This window comes from Colobus angolensis, unplaced genomic scaffold (assembly GCF_000951035.1).
Source record: "Colobus angolensis palliatus isolate OR3802 unplaced genomic scaffold, Cang.pa_1.0 Scaffold10, whole genome shotgun sequence".
In the NCBI taxonomy this organism is placed as follows: domain Eukaryota; kingdom Metazoa; phylum Chordata; class Mammalia; order Primates; family Cercopithecidae; genus Colobus; species Colobus angolensis.
The window spans coordinates 7,052,274-7,066,758 of record NW_012110919.1 but is presented as its reverse complement, the minus strand read 5'-3'; the positions used below and the strand labels follow the sequence as shown (position 1 = coordinate 7,066,758).

General features: G+C 37.6%; 1 protein-coding gene across 1 annotated transcript in view; it reads left to right on the top strand.

Moving 5' to 3' along the window:
- CCDC38 (coiled-coil domain containing 38) overlaps positions 1–14,485 on the top strand; it is a 67,534-nt gene that overhangs the window by 26,038 nt on the left and 27,011 nt on the right. The window contains exons 5-8 of the mRNA XM_011934198.1: positions 3,252–3,316; positions 9,052–9,215; positions 9,310–9,390; positions 12,364–12,521. Of these exons, the coding sequence (XP_011789588.1) occupies positions 3,252–3,316; positions 9,052–9,215; positions 9,310–9,390; positions 12,364–12,521 (468 nt within the window). The remainder of the gene's footprint in view (positions 1–3,251; positions 3,317–9,051; positions 9,216–9,309; positions 9,391–12,363; positions 12,522–14,485) is intronic.

Sequence of the window (14,485 nt, the reverse complement as noted above, 5' to 3'; positions counted from 1 at the left end):
TCTCATTGTGATTTTGATTTGCATTTCTCTGATGATTGGCAATGTTGGGCATTCTTTCCAGTTTATTGGATGTCACTTGTGTGTCTTCTTTTGCCTACTTTTTAATGTGTTTTTTTTTCTTGTTAATTTAAGTTCCTCATAGATTCTCGGTATTAGGTCTTTGTCGAATACATAGCTTGCAAATATTTTCTCCTATGCTATAGGTTGTCTGTTTAGTCTGTTGATAGTTTGTTTTGCTGCGCGGAAGCTCTTCAGTTAAATTAGGTCTGAAATGCCAATTTTTATTTTTGTTGCATTTTGTTTTGAGAACTTTGCCTAGGCCAGTGTCCAGAAGAGTATGTCCCAGGTTTTCTTTTGGGATTTCTTTTTATAGTTGGAGGTCTTACATTTAAGTCTTGAATCCCTCTTGAGTTAATTTTTGTATATGATAAGAGGAAGGGGTCTAGTTTCATTCTTCTACATATGGCTAGCCAGTTTTCCCTGCACCATTTATTGAAAAGGGGATCCTCTCCCCATTGTTTATTTTTGTCAATTTTGTTGACAATCGGTTGTAGGTGTGTAGCTTTATTTCTCGGTTTTCTATTTTGTTCCATTAGTCTCTTTTTGTACCAGTGCCATGCTGTTTTTGTTACTGTAGTCTTGTAGTATAGTTTGAAATCAAGTAATATGATGAGTCCAACTTCGTTCTTTTTGCTTGGGATTACGTTGGCTATTTGGGCTCTATTTTGGCTCCATGTAATTTTTATTTTATTTTTATGAATTATTTATCAATTTAGAGACAGTGTCTTGCTCTGTCCCCCAGGCTGAAGTGCAGTGGCATGATCATAGCTCACTGTAACCCTGAACTCCTAATCTCAAGCAATCCTCCTGGATTAGTCCCGTGAGTGGCTAGGACTATAGGCATGCACAACCATGCTCAGCTAATTTTTTAATTTTTTTGTAGAGATGGATTTCTTGCCGTGTTGCTCGGTCTGGTCTTGAACTCCTGGCTTCAAGCAATCCTCCCACCTTGGCCTTTCCAAGTTTTGGGATTACAGGCATGAGCTACCATGTCCAGCCTGAATTTTAGAATAGATTTTTTCTAATTCTGTGAAAAATGACATTGGTAGTTTGATATGAATAGCATTGAATCTGTAAATTGCTTTGGTAAGTGTGGACATTTTTAATGACACTGATTGTTCCAATCCATGAGCCTGGAATGTTTTTCAATTTGTTTGTGTCGTCTATGAATTTTTTCAGCAGTGTTTTGTAATTCTGATTGTAGAGTTCTTACACTTCTTTGGTTACAAATATCCGTAGGTATTGTGTGTGTGTGTGTGTGTGTGTAATGTAAATGGGATTGTATTCTTGATTTGACTCTCAGCTCGAATGTTATCGATGTATACAAATACTATTGATTTTTGTACATTGATTTTGTATCCTGAAACTTTGCTGAAGTTGTTTGTCAGATCTAAGATTCTTTTGGTGGAGTCTTTAGGGATTTTTAGGTATGGAATCATATCATCAGTGAAGAGAGATAATTTGACTTCCTCTTTCCTATTTGGATGCTTTTGTTTCTTTCTCTTGCTGGATTGCCCTGGTTAAGACTTCCAGTATTATGTTGACTAGGAATGCTGAGAGTGGAAATCCTTGTCTTGTTCCAGTTCTTAGGGGAAATGCTTCTAACTTTTACCTCTGTGTGATGTTGGCTGTGAGTTTGTCATAGATGGCTGTTATTATTTTGAGGTATGTTCCTTCCCTGACTAGTTTGTTGAGGGTTTCTATCATAAGGGGATGTTGGATTTTATTGAATGCTTTTTCTGTGTCTATCGAGATGATCCTATGGTTTTTTGGGTTTAATTCTGTTTATGTGGTGAATCACATTTATTGATTTGTGCATATTGAACCAACCTTGTATTCTAGGAATAAAGCCCACTTGATCATGGTGAATTAACTTTTTGATGTGTTGTTGGATTCAGTTTTCTAGTGTTTTTTTGAGGATTTTTGTGTCTATGTTCATCAAGGATATTGACCTGTAGTTTTCTTTTTTGTTGTGTCTTTGCCAGATTTTGATATCAGGATGATACCAAATTCATAGGATGAGTTAGGGAGGAATCCCTTCTCTTTGATTTTTTTGGAATAACTTCAGTAGGACTGGTGCTAACCCTTCTTTGTACCTCCGGTAGGATTCGGCTATGAATCCATCTGGTCCAGGGCTTTATTTGGTTTGGTAGGTTTTTTATTACTGATTCAATTTCAGAACTCATTATTAGTCTGTTCAGGGTTACAATTTCTTCCTGATTCAATCTTGGGAGGTTGTGTGTTTCCAGGAATTTATCCATTTCCTCTAGATTTTCCAGTTTGTTTTCATAGAGGTGTTCATAATAGTCTCTGAGGATCTTTCATATTTCTGTGGGATTGGCTATAATGTTACCTTTGTCATTTCTGAGTGTGCTTATTTGGATCTTCTCTCTTTTTTTCTTTGTGAATCTAGCTAGTGGTCTGTCAATCTTGTTTATTCTTTCAAAGAACCAACTTTTTGTTTCACTGATTCTTTGTATGGTTTTAGTTTTTCCTCTCAATTTCATTGAGTTCTGCTCTGATTTTAGTTATTTCTTTTATTCTGCTAGCTATAGTTACATTCTTATTAAGAGATTTTATTTTATGCCACATTCTGTTGGTTTTTATGAAGCAAACATTATTGAAATGTAGCATATGTATAAATTTCCAGAATGAAAAAAGCTTGAAAGGAAACATTTGGTATTTTCTATTGCTAGATGGTAAAACTAGTTGTCATCTTTTCCTTTCCTGACATAAATTTGGTTTATGAGCCCAAAAAGATTTTGCCTAAGAGCTTTGGTTTTATGTGTAGATTGGCCAAACATTAAGATTTAAAATACTTCAGTCTTACTTGGTACAGAACAGGCTTAGGTTAGCTGTGTGACCTTGGATAAGAATTTTGACAGCTCTACACTTCAGGACCTTACAGACAGGATAGGGATAGCAGTAAGTACCTTATTCGGGTTGTTGTTAGGATTAAATGACGTGTTTAAAGTGGCTAATGAAGTTTCTGGAATATGATAGACATAAAATAAATTGTAATTACCATTATTAAATTAACTTGAGTGGTTAGGAAAAGGTTTATTTGAAGGTATAGTATTTTTAAAAGATTGGATACATACTGTAGAATAATTTAATTATATGGCTTTTATTTTATACAGCATGTTTAAGGATGATGCACAAACTGAAGTCTATTTCAACTTTCTTCACAGGTTCAGACACAAAAAGGACTGTCCATGAATTTATTAATGACCAGAGAGACAGGTTTCTGCTCGAGGTAGTAAAAATAACGTTGCTCCCCTAGCCAAATGGAAGGCTTTTTGTGTAGTGTTGTCAAATATTTACCTTGACATTTTGCTTTTCTATTATATGTCCCAAATATATTGGTTGAACAGGTTGGTTTTTTCATGCGCTCATTAATTTGAAAAATACTTACTGAGAGTTTACTATATGCCAAGCAGTAAACAAAGCAAAGACCTGCCCCTCAAAGGATTTACATTCTAATATCCCAGACAAGGTTTTTATTACTTCCTGGAACCTATCAGAAAAATTATTCTAGAAAATGTCTGCTTCTAGTTTGTTCCTTTTTCCCCAATTATCTCTCCTATGACCAGGATAGCACCTGAGACGCCCTGTTTAATGCAGCTTCTCCTGATGCTTTGGCTGAATATGGTGGGAATCCAAGCACTCTGGAAATTCAGACAATTCTAGAATCCCTCCAGCTTCCTTGATACCTACTCATGTCAGAACAGTGTGCCAGGTCCCTTGTGGAGTCTTTTATAAAAAATGATAGAGGCTTTTTTTCCTGCCATCAAAAACTTTAACTAGAAGCCAGGTGTATAACTGAAAACACGATTATTTACTATGTCTATATGCATATTCATTTGCCATAGGTAAAGCAGAGATGCCAAGCACTTAATGGGAAGATAATTACAAAATCAATGAATTGAACATTTTTATACCTTTATTGTCAAGTATCTAATAATCTAAAGATGTTAACATGTCTCAATTAAACTCTTTGATGCTAATGAGTAAATAACAATGTACTTGACTTTTCCTAATTTCACATCACACATTTTGGGGCATAAATTTAGTTAGTTAGTACTTCCGTACGCTGCCAGCCACAATCAACATAAAATATCTCACTTAAAGTAACTGATAAAGTTATAAATAGAACCTGATGGCTTTGTTTGTTAAAAAGCATTTCCTGGGTATGAGTTTGGTCTTTATTATAAAGTCCTACTGACATAACAGATGTCCTAGATAGTTTAAGGTGGCGCTTGACAGATACATTAGGATTTTAGGACATTTATATTAAATATACCTCATTTCCTTTCTTTGCTATATCCCTCCCTCCCTCAACCAGTTTGGTGAAGTGTCCACTTATCAAAAAGACTTGTACAGTCTATCCCGCATATCCACAGGTTCAGCATCTGAGAATTTAACAAACTGCAGATCACAAATATCCAGAAAAAATGATAAAAAACAACAAAATAATATAAATTTTGAAAAATTATAAAATACAACAACTATTTATATAGCATTTACATTGGTATTAGGTACTATAATTAATCTAGAGATTATTTAAAGTATATAGGAGAATGTACATAGTTATATGCAAATACTATTCCATTTTATATAAGGGACTTGAGCATCCACAAAATTTGGTGTCCTTGGGGATCCTGGAGTCAATCTCCTGTTGATGCCAAGGAACAACTATTTGTAGTAAAAAATTTGACCATGTCCAGAAAGAGTCTGACCTTTGCCCTTGACTTCTGGGTGGTAATCTATATCATACTTAATAAAGGTGTCTTTCTTTAATGTAGAACTGGTCACATCTGACAGTCTTAGGGTGGGGGCTGGCCATCCCAGAAATACTAACAATGGGACTTAGAGGTGGGGCTTTGGGTCACACTTAGAGGGTCTGGAGACTGGAGACAGATCAACCAAATGGTCAACCAATCATACCTAGTTAATGAAGCCTCATTGAAAACTCTAGACACTGAAGCTCATTTGTACTTCCCTTGTTGACAATATTCTGTGTGTGTTGTCACATGAAGATGCAGGGAGAATAGTGCCTCCTAGTTCCATGGGGAGGGAACACTGGAAGCTTTGCATTTAGAATTCACTCGGGCTCTGCCTTATGGGTCTCTTCCTTTGGATGATTTCAATCTGTATTCTTTCCTTTCAGTAAACTATACCCATGAGTATAATAGCTTTCAGTGAGTTTGTGAGTCCTTCCAGCAAATTACCAAAACTGACAGTATTTGGGGGAACCCCTCAAACTTGCAGTCAGCGTCAGAAGTGAGAGCTGTCTTGGGGACTATGATATGAAATTTTCAATTTGGCTAACTCTGGGTAACTTGTAATAGTTTTCAAAACCTGAAGTGGCTTCATGGCGTTTTAATTTTTTTGTTTATAGCAGAGTTGGGACATGAAATACCCATTTAAAAATGATTAACATTGACATATTGTGAATTTAATATTATAAACACTTTATGCCAATAAATTTGACAACTTAGATGAAATAGACAGATTCCTTGAAAGATGCAAACTACCAAAGCATACCCAAGAAGAAAGAAAGAAATGGAATAGCTTTATGTCTCTTAAAGAAATTGAACTTACAGGTAAAAATTTTCTCACAAAGAAAAACCCAGATTTATTGGTTAATTCTGCCAAATATTTAAAGAAGAAATAAATTTAATTTTATACACACTGTTCCAAAAAAATGAGAAAGAGGGAATACTTCCCAACTCATGCTGTGAAGCTCGCATTACCCTCATATCCAAACTAGATAAAATGATTAGAAGACAAGAAAACTAAAGACCAAGATCTCTTGTGAGCATATATGCAAACATTCTGAACAAAATGTAACAAACCAAATCCAATAATACATAAAAATGATAATACATTATGACAAATTAGGGTTTAATCTAAGAATACAAAAGTAATTTAACATTTGAAAATGAATCAGTGTAATACACATTAACAAATTAAAATTGAAAACCCATATGATTATCCCAATTGATGCAGAAAAACCACTCAACAATATCCAAAATTCATTCTTGATAGAGACTCTCAGCAAAGTAGGAAGAGAAGTTCCTCAACTTTATAAAAAGACATCTACTAGAAACTTATTACTAACGTTATATATCTAATGGTGAAAGACTGAATGCTTTCCCCCTAATATTAGGAACAATGCAAGGATTTCCACTGCACCACTTCTTTTCATCAGTGTTCTGGAGGTCCTAGCTAGTGCAATAAGACAAGAAAAAGAAATGAAAGATATCCAGATTGGAAATGAAGAATTAAAGCTGTCTTTATTTACAGACAACATGATCCTCTCTGCAGAAAATCCGAAGAAATCTATTTTAAAACTACCATAATGTATGAGTTTAGCAAGGTTGTAGCAAGGTCAATTTACAGAAATCAATTGTATTTTTATAAACTTGTAATGAAGAATTAAGAAATTAAAATTTAAGGCCAGGCATGGTGGCTCAAGCCTGTAATTCCAGCACTTTGGGAGGCCGAGATGGGCGGATCACAAGGTCAGGAGATCGAGACCATTCTGGCTAACCCGGTGAAACCCCGTCTCTACTAAAAAATACAAAAAACTAGCCAGGCGAGGTGGCGGGCGCCTGTAGTCCCAGCTACTCAGGAGGCTGAGGCAGGAGAATGGTATAAACCCAGGAGGTGGAGCTTGCAGTGAGCTGAGATCCGGCCACTGCACTCCAGCCTGGGCGACAGAGCGAGACTCTGTCTGAAAAAAAAAAATAAATAAAATTTAAAAAGCAATGCCATGTCCAACAGCAACAAAATATGAAATACTTCAGATATGTCTGTAAAACATGTACAATAGATGTACACTGAAAACTACAAAACATTGCAGAGAAAAATTAAAGACCTAAAAAAATGGAGAGTGATACCATGTTCATTGATCCAAAGACTCAATATTGCTGAGATACCAAATCTTTCCAGATTGATTTACAGATTAATTTATTTAATCTATAAATACAATCTCAATGCAAATCCCAGGAGTCTTTCTTGTAGAAATTGAAAGGCTGATTCTAAGTTTCACATGGAAATGCAAAGGACCTAGTTTCCACAGCTATGAAGCATCTAAAATGTTATCCTACTTGCAAGCTAAGAAGTTAGTCTGGTACAGTTTCATAGTTTCAATAGAAGACACCAGACTTCTGGGTCCGAAATAAAGAATAGTTTCTTATTTATAGCCATTCCACTTCTGGGAATTTATCCAAGAAAAATAAAAGCATATGTGCTCATAGCAACCTTATTCGAAGTAGCCCAATGTAGGAAACAAGCCAAATGTCCATGAACAGGTAAATGGGTAACCAAACTGGGGTACATCATCATAACTGATTACTACTCAGCAATAAACAGGAATTAGTTATGGATATTCTACGTACATAGATGACTCTTAAAATAGTTATACTAAGTTTATAAATCCAGACAGAATAATAGTTCGTACTATAATTTCACTAGATAAAATTCTAGAGAATGCAAGCTCGTCTATAGTGACAGAAGACAGGTCAGTAATTGCCTGGGAAAGGAGTTGGGGAGGAGGGAAGAAGGGATGGATTACAAAGGGCATGAGTAGACTTTTTGAGGTGATGAATATGTTCATTATTTTGATTGTGGTGATGATTTCCCAAGTATATACATATGTCAAAACTTACCAGATTGTATACTTTAAAAATGTGGAGTTTATTGGATAGTTATAGCTCAATTAAGCTAGAAAAAAATTACAAAAATGATTCTACAGTTACTCATCTTTTCTAATTATTATTTTTCCCTCTCTGCTGGATTATTGCCACCAACATACAAACATCCTATTATTTACCCCATCTTTTAAAACAATGCCACCCCAAAAACCCTCTTTAGATATCAATTTGGCTAACTCTGGGTAACTTGTTAGTTTTCAAAAACTGAAGTGGCTTCATGGCATCTTAATTTTTTTATTTATAGCAGAGTTGGGACCCTCTTTAGATATCACATTACATACCATGGTTGTTATCGCTTTAAAATCATCTCATTTCCATATTTTAAATTCATTTATATTATAATGTATGTGGCCTTATTTATGTTTTTTTTTTTGTTTCCTGTATGGCATTAAAAACCCCAATGGGTCTGGGTGTGGTGGCTCACACCTGTAATCCCAGCACTTTGGGAGGCCAAGGCAGGCAGATTGCTTGAGCTCAGGAGTTTGAGACGAGCCTGGCTGACATGGCAAAAACCATCTCTACTAAAATACAAAAATTAGCCAGGCATAGTGGTGTGCACCTATATAGTTCCAGTTACTTGAGAGGCTGAGGTAGGAAGTTTGCTTGAGCCTGGATGGTCGAGGCTGCAGTGAGCCAAGATCACCCCACTGCACTCCAGCCTGGGTGACAGAGCGAGACCTTGTCTCAAAAACAAAACAAAACAAAAATCACCACATGGATTCTTATATTCTGTACTAAAAAAATAGAAGGAAATAGCAAGCAGATGTCAAAGTTGTGTTTGGGGATCTAAATAGGCCTTTTTGATTACAGTTAGACGTGGTACCCTTGGGCTGGCTCCCAGGAATGCACCACTGGCATGGCAGAGTTGAAACTGCTTTCTCCCATGGTCTTCCTATTGGCAGAGAAGCCGGTAGCTTTTGTGACTGCAGGAAGCCCAGTTTCCCAATTCCCAGAAAGTACTGGAGGGTAATACACTGTAGGTAATACCACATGCATCTGCTCTTTGGAGGAGTATGCAGCTATTTTTTATTTCTAGGGCAGAGCCCTTTTGGAACAACACTGACCCTCTTCATAAAAGGAAGAGAGGGAAATTAGTCTCCCGTCTAATAATCCCCGAAAATAAAACTCCTTCAAGAAATAAAGTCCATTGCTCCAAGATTTAGCCATACTATTATTTCTAATACAAATGTTCACTTGCTGTGTATAAGACTGTTGAAATTACTAAAAATGTGGAATCATGTTTTTACACCTCTGTCTTCAATGCCCCTAGTATGCTTTGACAACCAAAAGAAACACAATCAAAAAGTTTGAAAAAGACATAGCAATGAGGGAACGGCAACTCAAAAAAGCAGAGAAAAAGCTCCAAGATGATGCACTGGCCTTTGAAGAGTTCCTTCGAGAAAATGACCAGAGATCTGTAGACGCTCTTAAATTGTTAGTTTCATCACTCTGGCCAAACCCCTCCCACCTCTTTTGTTTGTTTGTTTGTTTCTAAGAAGTGAATTAACAGCTCTTCATTGCTTTTCAGGGCAGCACAGGAAACAATAAACAAACTCCAAGTGACAGCAGAGCTGAAGAAAGCAAGCATGGAGGTACAAGCAGTGAAAAGGTGAGGGTACGTACAATCTTCTCGTGGCCAAATTTCCATGACCCATTAAAACCTGCTTATGCCAGGTAAGACCTAATAATCCTGATCATCCTTATCAGTTGATGATGTCATAAGTATGAACGAATTTTTAAAAATAAGTAACCTGTCCATCAAGCTTTATTCCTGCCTGGGTGTCAGGACAGTATGTGGCTTCTGGCTGGAAAGTCTCTCTAACTTGTAGATACAGAAGCAAAGAAATTAGCTGAAGCAAAACAATTAGGAATAAACAATAAATTATTGTCTAAGTGCCCTTCTTCATTCATTCATTTTTTTCTTTTTATATTTTTAGTTTAGTCTGGTTGCACTTTTTCATTCGTTCTGAGACATTTTTTCCCCCACATTTTAACATCTCTGAAATTGGGACTCATTCTACAATTATCTTACAATCATCATGGGCAGTATTTTTTCTGTTTGTGCTTACATAGTAGAAACTAGTATTGTTATTAAAAACTAAGATCTGCTGGGCACACTGCTCGCCTCTCAGCTCCTTTGGAAGTTGAAGTGGGAGGACTGCTTGAGCCCAGGAGTTCAAGTGAAGTCTGAGCAACACAGCAGGACCCCATCCCTAGTAAAAATAAATAAAAATTAAAAAGCTAAGATCTATAAAGAGAAAAAAGTACTGGAGCAGGAGTTGGGTAAAATTGTACCATCTGCCACCCCTTTTCAAACTTGGATGTTTCCTTCCATGGTCAAGGAAACTCACTTGAACTAATTTTTTTTTTTTTTTTTTTGAGAGGGAGTTTCGCCTTTGTTGCCCAAGCTGGAGTGCAATGGCGTGATCTCGGCTCACTGAAACCTCCACCTCCTAGGTTCAAGTGATTCTCCTGCGTCAGCCTCTCAAGTAGCTGGGCTTACAGGTGCACACCACCACGCTTGGTTAATTTTTTGTATTTTTGGTAGAAACGGGGTTTCACCATGTTCGCCAGGCTGGTCTCGAACTCCTGACCTCAGATGATCCACCCACCTCGGCCTCCCAAAGTGCTGGGATTACAGGCATGAGCCACTGTGCCCGGCCTAACTAATTTTAAGTAGCTAAAGAAGCTTCCTTCTGTCATCATTTTTGGACACTAATTTCATGATTCAACAGACGCTGTAGTGCTGGTATCAGGTCATTGCTAAAACTTACTTTTCCTTGTTGAGAACTTGATGCTTACCTCCCCTCTAGAACTAGGTCCTAGGCTTCTTACATCCTTCAGACAAGCTAGTCTGAAATGAAGCAGAATTGATTTCTCAGAAACCAACTGCACTAACAGAATGTGTGTTTCACATTCTGGCTACAGCAGGCTCTTCTATTTTAGGAGCCTAAAACTGAAGCTGCTCCAAGATGGAGCATTTCCTTCTCTTTTTCACCCCCTAATGCAATTAGAAGATTCTATCCATTTATAGAATATTTCTAGAGCTAGAGTAGCAGCCTCTATTTTAGTGCAAAGTACTGCATTTGTGCACACTAGCCACTGAGTTAAGCCCTCCAAACGGCCTTGCCGAAGAGAACTTTTGATTGTTTATATGTCACATCATCCTAGAAAGGTGCAGGAGATCATGAAAAACAAGCCTGTAGTGGAGAAAGGGCAGCAGGTTCTCTACTCTCTTTATGGCTCGAGATGGCCCCAGGAGGCCTCCTCTACAGGTAGGGCTGGAAAGGGAAGGGGGCATCTTCTCAAGTTTTTGCTTGGAAGCTGTATCGTTCTGGCCAATTGTCACCCCGTGTTTCTTTGTAACATATCTGGGAGGATTTCAATCTAAAACGGAGGCAGTGATAGAAGGAAGGGCTCCCATCAATCTTCCAGTTGGTGATATGTGAGGCAGCCATTTACTGACCCTTGAATATCACTCTCACACCAGGGCTGAAGGAAGCCTCTGACAGATAGAAATATTAAAGCTGAAAATACTGATACAAAGTACTATTGATAAGAGTATTGGTGAGGGTCTGAATAATGAAGGCTCTGAAAGATAAAGGTTTGGAAGCTCCCTTTCAAGTGGGCCTTCTTTTGTTACTTTAACATCCCTCTCTGTCCACTTTGTAATGTAATTACTGTAATGCAATGTGAAGCTGGGCAAAAGCTTTTGGCCAAGTCACTCAGTATTGGCAGGAGCTTGGGTATCTGAGTCGAACGGACCTATGTTTGAGTACTGGCTCTACCATTTACATCTCCTTTCCAAGATAAGAATAATAGTACCTATTTTAAAGTGCTGTCTTGAGGTTAAGCATATGTTTGTAGTGTGTCCTGCCTACAGCAGTAGGTTCTCATTAAGTGTTAGTTTCTTTCTTCTCCTTACAAATGTACCATCTTTTGCTACGTTTTTTTTTTTTTTTTTTTTTTTTTTTTCGGAGTTTGGCTCTTGTTGCCCAGGCTGGAGTGTAATGGTGCAATCTCGGCTCACTGAAACCTCCGCCTTCCAGGTTCAAGCAATTCTCCTGCCTCATCCTCCCAAGTAGCTGGGATTACAGGTGCCTGCCACAACGCCTGGCTAATTTTTTGTATTTTTAATAGAGACAGCGTTTCGCCATGTTGGCCAGGCTGGTCTCAAACTCCTGACCTCATGTGATCTACCTGCCCTGGCTTCTCAAAGTGCTGGGATTACAGGCGTGAGCCACCGTGCCCGGCCCTTTTGCTACCTTCTCATTTCTCCCTATGTCTAAAATGTAATACAGTGTTTACCACAGAAATAATAAATAAGTCGAGTAAAACTATCATGTCTATTCTAAATGTGTGCATATCTTGGGACATGTTTTATTTAAACAGCATTCCTAAAGTTTTGTTTCATCTCATTTCATAGTTCACTGAAGCCCATATTTTTATGGCCATATTTATCCTTTTTGATAATTAAATTATTAATTCAGTACACAATCAAGAGCAAAAATTTTGTAAATTTCTTTAATGAACATGCTTTCACACAGATATACCTAATCATATCTTTGTTTCTTTTGAGTAGTGAAATAGCAAAAACAGAATTCCTCCTCAAGGAGTACATGAAATATGGTTTTTTTCTGCTGCAATTGTCTCCAAAACATTGGCAAATCCAGCAAGCACTAAAAAGAGCACAGGCATCAAAAAGTAAAGCAAATATCATCCTTCCAAAAATATTAGCAAGTAAGTTACTTATTCTCGACTTCCATGAAGTAAATATTCCTAACTCCAAAATCATCTGCTTCAATGTTTTTTATTTATCTAAATAGATTTTTTAAAAAACAGAACCTAAACAAAGATTTTCATTATATCTGTTATTGTGTATCATTAATTTGGAAACTTGGGCTAATTTCAAATATAAAGTGCCTTTGTCTATTTGTGTTGCTATAGAGGAACAGTTAAGGCTGGGCAATTTATAAAGAAAAGCAGTTTATTTGGCTCACAGTTCTGCTGGCTGTACAAGAAGTGTGGTACCAGCATTTATTTCAGCATTTATTTAATTATTACGTCAGGCTGCTTCCATTCATGGCAGAAGGGAAATGTGTACAGAGACCACATGGTGCAAGGAGAAGCAACGGTGAGGGGAAGCAGGTGCCAGGCTCTTTTCAACAAGGAGCTCTTGTGGGAACTAAGAGTGTGAGAACTCACTCATTGCTATCAGGATTGCACCAAGCCATTCACAAGGGGTCTACCCCCATGACCTGAGCATCTTTCACTAAGCCCCACTTCTGACACTGGGGACTAAATTCCAACATGAGATTTGGAGTGTAGCATAAAGCAATAAAAATATATGCATGGGGGAAAGATAAAATATGTTTTTTTCAACTGATATGGTAGCATACCTAGAAATCCCCTCTAAAACCCTGAGAGGCTATTTGATTTTATTAAAAGATTCTGTAAACAGACACAAAGTCATTTATGTGGTTTTTTCTTCTTTTTTTGAGACAGAGTCTTGCTCTGTCACCCAGAACTGGAGTGCAATGGAGCGATCTCATCTCACTGCAACCTCTGCCTCCCAGGTTCAAGCAATTCTCCTGCCTCAGCCTCCTGAGTAGCTGGGACTACAGGTGCATGCCCAGCTAATTTTTGTATTTTTAGTAGAGACGGGGTTTCACCATGTTGGCCAGGATGGTCTCAATCTCTTGACCTTGTGATCTGCCCACCTCGGCCGTCATTTATGTTTTATTAACCTAAGTAGACTAACATTATTAATTATTAATTAGAAAATCCACAAGAAGGTGGGACATGGTGGCTCATGTCTGTAATCCCAGCATTCTGAGAGGCCAAGGCAGTCATGACTTAGTTTGGGACCAGCCTGGACAACATGCAAAACCCCTTCTCTACAAAAAGCAAAATATTAGCTGGGCATGGTGACACACACCTCCCAGCTACTCAGGAGGCTGAGATGGGAGGATCACCTGAACCCAGGAAGTCAAGGTTGCAGTAAGTCATGAGTATGCCACTGCACTCCACCCTGGGTGATGGAAGTGAGACTCTGTCTCAAAAAAGAAAGGAAGGAAAGGAAAGGAGAAAGAAAGAAGAGGAGAGGAGAGGAGAGGAGAGAAAGAAAAGAAAAGAAAAGAAAGAAAAGAAGGAAATTAAATCTAAGGAAACAACCTGTCTCAAAAAAGAAGGCAGGCAGGCAGGCAGGAAGAGGAAGGAAGGAAGGAAAGAAGGAAGGAAGGAAGGAAGGAAAGAAGGAAGAAAGGAAAAGAAAAAGAAAGAAGGAAAGAAAGAAAAAAGAAAGGAAAGAAAAAGAGAAAGAAAGAAAGAAAGAAAGAAAGAAAGAAAGAAAGAAAGAAAGAAAGAAAGAAAACAAGGAAATTAAATCTAAGAAAACAGCCTGTCTCAGAAAAGAAGGAAGGAAAGCAGGAAGGGAGGGAGGGAGTGAGGGAAAGAGAAAGAAGAAAGAAAGAAAGAAAGAAAGAAAGGGAAATGAAATTAAATCTAGAAAACAACCTGTCTCAAAAAACAAGGAAAGAAGGAAGGAAGGAAGAAAGGAAGAGCTGGAAAGAAAGGAAAGGAAGGGAGGAAGGAAGGAAGAAAGAAAGAAAAAAGAAGAAAGGAAAGAAAGAGGAAGAAAGAAAGGAAAAGAAAAAGAAAAAACAAGAAAGAAAGAAGAAAAGAAAGAAAGAGAGGGAGGGAGG